The following is an 8938-nucleotide window of genomic DNA, read 5'->3' as shown; positions in this document are numbered from 1 at the left end:
TATGCTGAAGACTGTTTCAATTTGGCAAGTTTCCTTCTCTTCACCAAGGGACTCTCAAATGTAATGACCTACCAGATGGCTTCCACACACCTCACGTAGCACCTTAAAGATTGTGGGCTCCTGAGAAGTGACTGTTAATGGGACTGGGAGACTTCCCAAGTTCTCTGTACCTCCAGTAATCACTATGGAGAAGAGATCTTTTTTTAATTTTAATTTTTTGTTTTCATTTTAGATACAGGGGGTATTATGGGTATATTGTGTGATGCTGAGCTTTGCTCTTCTGATGATCCCACTGTCCAGGTAGTGAGCACAGTACCTGACAGGTAGTTTTTCACCCTTACTCCTCTCCCTCTCTCGCCTCTTTTGGAAAACCCAGTGTCTACTGTTCCCATCTTTGTGAGCATGTATACCCAATGTTCAGTTCCCACTTATAACAGAAAACATGCAGTATTTTGTTTTCTGTTCCTGTGTTAATCTGCTTAGGATAATGGCCCCAGCTAAACCCACACTGCTGCAAAGGACATCAATTTGTTCTTTTTTATGGCTGCATAATATTTCATGGTGTATATGTACTACATTTTCTTTATCCAATCTACCTTTGATGGGCACCTGGATTGATTCCATGTCTTTGTTATTGTGAATAGTGCTGCAATGAACATAATAGCACATGTATCTTTTTGGAAAAACAATTTATTTTCCTTTGGTATATGCTCAGTAAGAGGATTGCTGCATGGAATGGTAATTCTATTTTTAATTCTTTGAGAAATCTCCAAACTGCTTTCCACAGGGGCTGAACTAATTTGCATTCCCACCAAGAGTGTATAAGCATTCCGTTTTCTCCACAGCTTTGCCAACATCTGTCATTTTTTTAACTTCTTAATAATGGCCATTCTGACTGGTGTGAGATGGTGTCACATTGTGGTTTTGACTTGCATCTCAGAAAGGAGATATTTTCATTGTGTTCTAGTATATTATCTTCACCTCCCTAGAAAATATCTTCACTTCAACTCCCTACCATGACCATAAAATCAATGCCTTCCAGATGAAAGTATGTCCTCATCTTCTTCTCCTGAAGTCCATAGCTCAGTCCTATGATCTACTGCTGTCAGTTTTAGGGTCTCCCGAAGCAGAAAATTTCAGTGGAGTAGTTCCCCATCTCCAATACATCACCCAGTCTTCGCATGTCTCCTTATTAAAAAATTGCATTGAGTTTCCCCATCTTTACTTTGGCTTCTCCAACCCCAATTCCTTGTACTGTCACATGTAGATTAAGATTTAAGAATTTATCCCCCCACCGCCACCTAGCCTATCCACACATACATGTATGCATGTACACACACACACACACGAATAGGCACAAATATACCCAATTATGCTTGCTCATAGCCTATTTGCACTTTCTCAAATAGTGCCTTCATCACCGACATAACAGTGGTCCTACCTGTTCATGTGCCCACAAATCTGTTCACGTTGGACTCTGAGTCTCTGCTAATGCAGATTTCATTACCAGGCTGCCCAGTTCAAAACAAATCTCCCACAAAAAAGTCATGTCAGGTGACATGAAGCCCCTACAGATCCTACCTTTCCCTTGGAGTCAACACTCACAAAGTAGCACTTAACTCTCCACTCTTGGTCCACCTGTTCAACTACACTAGTTTTCTCTCTCTATCTCCATTAATGACAACTACAACTTATTCTGCTCCTGTATACTTTTAGGGGCTAGGAAGTGCCTCAAAATATTCACTGTTTCTTTGCTGCCACCATGAATCCCTACCTTCCTTGAGGGGTTTTTCACAGTTGGAATAAGTAACGCTTGTAAAATATCAACTGAATTCTGTGGAAAAAAATACTACATGAATCCAAATATATTTTTATTGAAGTGACTTCAGATAGCTTTTTAAAAAACTAGATTAAGAGCTCCAAACCTCCATCACCCATTCAAGGGAATGTGTGAGCGAAGGCTGGAGGCAGAGAGGGAGGGGGAGGAGAGGAGAAAAAAGAAGGGGGAGGGAGCCTTGGCTTCTGAAAAGTCGACTGCTTTGTTAGCCATCTAAAATAGCTCTGCGCTTCTGGCATTCCCCTGTAGGTTTGAAGGGCCAACAGATCATGTACAATGTGAATCTGCAGGCTCTGCCAAGGGAATCCTGCTCTCAGCTAACACTGTGGGGATGAATTAGTGCTGCTGGGAGGAGGAATGAGGAAAGAGCAGCTGACAGCAGGGTGATGGCTTTAGCTGGCCAGCAACTTCTAATGCCGAATGATGTGCTGCTGAATCCAGACCTGCTCATTAAGCCCCAGAGAGAACAATGAGGAAAGCCAGCTCTTCAGAGAGACAGGGAGAGAGAGGAGCCTGCTGTGCTTTATTAACTCTTCCAAGTGCCTACTTGGAATTCTCTCTTAGGCTGATATCTTTGAACAAAAAGCAACAAAAGTTGTTTTTATTTTCAAATCCAAAAAAAAAAGCCTTTGCTCACTTCCCCAGGAAACATAAGAACAAGACTGAGCCACTTTAGGTAAAAGAAAAATACTTAATGAGTAACTACTGTGCACCAGACACTGTAAAAAGCTTTAGGGCTGTTATGTAGATAATGCCCGACAAATAACTAAGAACTTGGATTAAGGAGGTTAGTAGAAACCAGAAAAGAAAGATGGATAAGACAGATGTCCTCCTTAGCTATTTGTTAGAGAAATGTGCACTAAACGAATAACAGAAGTATCAAGTGGAATTGATGTGGGATGACACAGCTGCGAACTCCACCCAACTGGGGGCAGCCAGGAGGTGATCCTGCGCTTAACACACAAAGTTCTTTCTTTCAATAAACGGCCTTTGTGTACTCCCCAGTTCTGTTCTTTTCATCATGGGTCTTTTTTTTCTGTCTTAGAAAATTTAAATTATTATGTATTCAACTCTATCAACCTTTCCCTTTTACTGCTTCTCTTTTCATTCATATGCATAAAAAATGTCACCTCAATACCAGATAACAAATCACTTAATACCTAGAAAGATAAGCCTTCAGAACTTGCAATGTAAAAGTGGAGATTAACATACACTAAGGTAAATGTCTACGTACGATGAATAATTGAAATTCAAATAGGTGGATCAAACTGATGCTAGAGAAGTTCAGAAGAGTAACTGGAACACACACTGAAACAGTTTGATTTATGCGTGTGCTGAGTGAAGGGGGTGGCTAATGGACGAAGACACTTTGGAGAACAGTAAATAGATGTATTTGGAGTATTTGGAGATGAAAGTAAAGAGATAGGAGTGGGAACGATAATTGAGGCCAAAATGTAAAATGGCTTGAAGGTGAAGTTAAAATATGTCACCATATTTTACACATTTTGTATTTTACACAAATTTAAAAAGTAATGGCTCTTGTAGAAATGGTAACCGAGAAAGGAAACAAATCAAGGATACCTTTAAAGAAGAAATCTATGGCCAGGCGTGATGGCTCACACCTGTAATCCCAACACTTTGGGAGGCCGAGGCAGGTGGATCACTTGAGGTCAGGAGTTCGAGACCAGCCTGGCCAACAGGGTAAAACGCTGTCTCCACCAAAAATAAGAAAAATTGGCTGGGCGTGGTAGCACACGCCTGTAATCTTAGCTACTCAGGAGGCTGAGGTACAAAGATTGCTTGGACCCAGGAAGCAGAGATTACAGTGAACCGAGATAGTGCCACTGCACTCCAGTCTAGGTGACAGAGAGACTCTGTGTTAAAAAAGAGAGAGAGAAGAAATCTAGATAACCCATAGCAAACTGAGAGTTTGCTATCCAGTAAATATGTACACACAGCACCCAAGGAAATGCAACCCACCTCAGCTAAGACTGGCCTGTACAGAGGGTGAGTGAGTCAACCACCTGCTTACCTCCTTCTGCTTTTTAATGATGACAGAAAATTCTGTGTATGGGATCCGTGGATTTAGCTCACACCCCATTAAAGTGGCTCCTTCATAATCCTTGATATAGCCAACATATTTGGTTTTAGGTATTTTAATTTCTTTGGAGAAACCCTGAAAAGAAAGTAAATTCATTCACATGAACACCATGCACAAATATCTACTGAGTGCTAACTATGTTCCAGGCACTATGTGAGGAATCAAGACAAGCTTCTTTGAAGTTCTCATTGTACTATTCTGAAGAGGATTAGCTTAAAACCACCCATGAAGTTCAAAAACACCAAAAATCTAACTGTGTCAACAAGAAGCAAGACAACATTTTTTTAAATGGCCCTAATAAAAAGAAAGAAATATTAAAAAGTTTGAAACAGAAACAGGTATTAAGTAAAAATTAGGTTTAATTTTGTACTGAATTACATAATTAAATATGACTTGCAAATTTCTCCCAAAGTGGTGAGGGGATCCCCAGGATTCTCAACAAATCAATAACATTTATCTAAATTATCAAAGAAAAGATGGTCAAAAATATAAAGTTATTAGAAACTTAATGTTTCTAAGGAAATGAAATCCTTTCTTTGCAGGCAAAAAAATTCCAGACAGTCACAATGTATGGTCGTTTCAATGACATTAATGCTTTGGAATATACTCATTTACATACTTTAAGCCATAACAACAGACTGCTTGAGAGTATATATTCAAAATTATAAATAATATATTTATAATATAAACATAATTTTCCTTAAGTATCTATTTCAGTTATTTGCAGAAAATTACTTGAACTTCAGCACCATCACCAGCAGTTCACTGCCTCATCTTTCAACAAAAACTTATTTTCCAAGTAATTATTGCCATCATCCTCAAAGAGGACTACAGACAAGTCATTTAAGAACCATGGCTGAGATCTCATGCTTTGCACTACAGTTACAGCCAAGGAAAGCTGATGCTCAAGACCTCAGTGAAACAATCCAATTAATTTCTTAGTAAGTTTTACCATAAAAGTTAAAATGCATCTCAAACAATGAGAAGATAACAAATAGGAGATTATTTATCTGTCTTCAGAGGACAAAAGGCTTTCTAATTACATAAGAACATATCAAAAAAAAAAAAATTCTGGCTGGGTGCAGTGGCTCATGCCTGTAATCTCAGCACTTTGGCAGACTGAGGTAGGAGGATCACTTGAGTCCAAGAGTTCAAGACCAGCCCAGGCAACATAGCAAGATTCCCTCCCAACCCCTCGCCATCTCTACAAATGATTAAAAAAAAAATTGCTGGGCATGGTGGCATGCACCTGAGGTCACAGCTACTCAAGTGGCTGAGGCAGGAGAACTGCCTGAGCCCAGGAAGTTGAGGCTGCAGTGAGCTGTGATCATGCCACAGCACTCCAGCCTGGGTGACAGTGTAAGACCCTGTCTGACAGCAAACAAACAAACAAATCCAAACCAAACCAAGTTCATACATTTTATGTAATAAAATCTTTAACATTCTGAAGATTTAAAGAAAAAGCCATGAGCAATGTTGAAACAAATATTATCCAAGGTTAATATTGTTATATATAAATAGTTCTCATAAATCAATGTGCAACTAAACATTTTTACAGAAAAAGGGACAAAAGAAAATGAATTAGCAATCCAAAAAAGGAACAAATACAAAGAGTTGATAAACATGGAAAAATAAATCAAACTTCACATAATCAAATAAATTCAAACATACACAATTTATTATCTGGAAAAGTGGTAAATTTTTCTTCAGTTACCAACTCCTTTCCTGACTCCCTGATACACTGCTGACAAAAATGGAAACTTTTAAAGTATTTGGCAACACATAACAAAAACGTCTGGAAGCAACTCTACTGCTAGAGATTTATTCAAAGCAAATTATCATCAATGAGGGCAAAACACGTACACAAACACACACCCATACTTATGCACGTTACCTACAAGAAACACCTAAATAGCCAAAAATGTATTGGTTAAAGAAATTATTTTCTATTTCTACAATAAAATCCTAGGAAACCATCAAAATTATTATATACACAAAAATATCAAATATATATATAATATATATAGGTATGAACCAATTTTTATGTTTATATACACACAGAAAAAATAATAAAAAGGTTTATGTCAAAGCATTAGCAGCATAGGTGTGAGCTGAGGGGAAAAACAAAGGAAAAATTTTAAAATAAAAAAATCAAAGCATTAACAAAAAGTTTCTTTGGGTGATGGAATTACAAGCCATTTTTCTTTCCTTCTTTTGCTTTATTACATTTTCTACAATGATTATACATTACTTTTATAGTTAGAAAAGTAAATGAGAATGTTTAGGAATTACAAATCACTGTTAAAAAAACATGCAGCCAAAGAATAGTCCTCAAAAAGCTGAGCCGAAAACTTATTTTAAGACTTATTTAAAGAGAGACAAGGTCCCACTATTTTGCCCAGGTTGTTTCAAACTCCTGAGCACAGCAATCCTCCCGCCCTGGCCTCCCACAGTACTAGGATTACAGGCATGAGCCACTGCACCCAGCCTGAGCTGAAAACTTCTGATAAGAAACTGTTAGGACAGAGGCCTGGTGAAGTTGCTCACGCCTGTAATCCCAGCACTTAGGGAGGCCGAGGTGGGTGGATTGCTTGAGTCCAGGAGCTCGAGACCAGCCTGGGTAACATGGCAAAACCCTGTCTCTACTAAAAATACAAAAAATTAGCTGGGTATAGTCACAGCTACTTGGGAGGCTGAGGTTGGAGAATCACCTGAGCCCAAGAGGTCAAGGCTGTGGTGAGCTGAGATTGTACCACTGCAGTCTCAGCCTAGGCACCAAAGTGAGACCCTGTCTCAAAAAAAAGAAAGGAAGGGAGAAAGGGAGAAAGGAAGGAACTGCAAAGATGACAGCCAAGCTCCTAGCCCACTATGTGCTGTAGAATCAGTACTGTTTGCAGTTTTTTGTAAACTCCAGGATTTCCTCTCTGCTATCATAAATGGAGGTCTTCCAGAAACTGAATCTGTTTTTCTCATTCACAGAGAATGCTACTCACCAAATTCCAGGACTGGGAATTTCTTATTAGAAACCATATTTTAGAATGTTAGGATGCAATATTATACCTCACTGACAGATGACATTCATTCATTCTCTCAACAAATAGTTATACAGTACTTACTATGTGCTAGTGACACTCTCTAAGCCAGGCTGAAGCTTATTTTTGATAAAATATATTTTGATAAAATGTCTTTTATTTTGATATAAAACAAATGTCTGTTCTTGTAAGTGGAAAACACTGGGGGAGAAACTTATTTGGAAGAAGGCTACCTGAGAACATATTAAGAAAAGTAATGACAAAACAGTGTTGTGCGGTGAGAAACCAACCTGTTTCTTAAAGTATCCAATTGCATATTCATCTGCATATGTGAGGAAGTTCAGGATGTCATGCTTTATGTGATATTCTTTCAAATGATTCATCAGGTGTGTTCCATAGCCCTGTGTGGAAGTTAATATGATACATTAGATTCTGGAGAAAAATTGTTATAAATCCACCAGGAAATGATGGTGAATTTAGGAGTTTGTACTTTTACATATTTTACTAACCAGGACCTTTCCTGAAGGAAATATATTGACACCCTTTCTTGCATTTCTTAACTTTGAAAATAAGCTATTAAAAAAAAAAAATCAAAACCCTTGCTTCAAAGATAAAAATCATCATTTGAAAATATAAGTTTCTAGTTATTTGAAAATAACACACCAGGGCCACAAGTTCCTAACTCAATCTTAAAGATCACTTGCTGAATATTAATATAAAAGTTTTCAGAATGAATGCTGATTATTAATTTCTGCTTATCTTTAAGGTATTTGAGATTCTCAGAAGAAAAAAAAGATGCAAATGAAAAGTGCTAATCTTCACTAGAATATTTAGTAACCCAAGTGTTTACTGTAAACCACAAATTGGCAACCCTTCGAAAGAACTGCATCATCGCAAACATAACATTTTATATTTGGTTTTATCAGACCTTTCCAAGTGAGGTCTGAGAAGCCCAGAATCTCTGAATAACTAAAGGTAGTGAACAATGTTGAATAAACTCAGTGACTGAAATATTTTTATAATACGAAGTTTTTTCAGTGACAAAGTTTACAGAAAACATATAAATCTAATGTGATTGTTTCAGAACCTCATGAAGAGAGATAAAAGTAAATCCGGACGGGCGCGGTGGCTCAAGCCTGCAATCCCAGCACTTTGGGAGGCCGAGACGGGTGGATCACGAGGTCAGGAGATCGAGACCATCCTGGCTAACAGGGTGAAACCCCATCTCTACTAAAAAAAATACAAAAAACTAGCCGGGCGAGGTAGCGGGTGCCTGTAGTCCCAGCTACTCGGGAGGCTGAGGCAGGAGAATGGCGTAAACCCGGGAGGCGGAGCTTGCAGTGAGCTGAGATCCGGTCACTGCACTCCAGCCCGGGCAACAGAGCGAGACTCCGTCTCAAAAAAAAAAATTAAAAAAAAAGTAAATCCAAGCATCCAGACAAAAATATCTTCACACAAATTTTCTACAATTTGATGGCACATTTTTCTAAGTAACTCAAGTATGCTCCCAGGTATGACCTCATGGAATCACAGTACCTCAAGGACAGAAGGATCTCTGGAAGTCATTTTGTCTAACCCCCTGACCCATATGAGGCTAGAGGTCTTTTGCCATCTATCATGAAAAGGCAATCTGCCAGAACACCTCCGATGTAGGGCAATTCCTTGGTGGTGACATAGACCAATTCATTTTCAGGTATTATATGGTTGGAAATTCCTTCCTAACATTCACCCAAGATCTGGTCATGGTTATTTCTACTTATTGGCCTTAGTTCTACTCCTGGAGTTACAAAGACTCATTCCTGCTTTTAACAGCCCTTCAAGCCTTTGAAGATTATACTCTCTCACACATGCCCATCCATACTTCCCCAGTCCCAAGCCAAGCACCATCAAGGTTATAGTCATTCCTCATATGGCATGACTGAATGACACCTCATCAAACTAATCACATTTTTTTTTTTTTTTTTTTTT

General features: G+C 38.6%; 1 protein-coding gene across 1 annotated transcript in view; it reads right to left on the bottom strand.

The window, feature by feature from the left end:
* The window catches only part of KAT2B (K(lysine) acetyltransferase 2B), a 126740-nt gene that overhangs the window by 10374 nt on the left and 107428 nt on the right, over positions 1-8938 (bottom strand). Inside the window, exons 14-15 of the mRNA XM_011933775.1 lie at positions 7261-7371; positions 3870-4013 (exon numbers count right to left, since the gene is read on the bottom strand). Of these exons, the coding sequence (XP_011789165.1) occupies positions 3870-4013; positions 7261-7371 (255 nt within the window). The remainder of the gene's footprint in view (positions 1-3869; positions 4014-7260; positions 7372-8938) is intronic.

This window comes from Colobus angolensis, unplaced genomic scaffold, assembly GCF_000951035.1.
Source record: "Colobus angolensis palliatus isolate OR3802 unplaced genomic scaffold, Cang.pa_1.0 Scaffold129, whole genome shotgun sequence".
Taxonomy (NCBI): Eukaryota; Metazoa; Chordata; class Mammalia; order Primates; family Cercopithecidae; genus Colobus; species Colobus angolensis.
The sequence above is the reverse complement of the archived record's forward strand: the minus strand, read 5'-3'. Positions and strand labels throughout refer to the sequence as shown.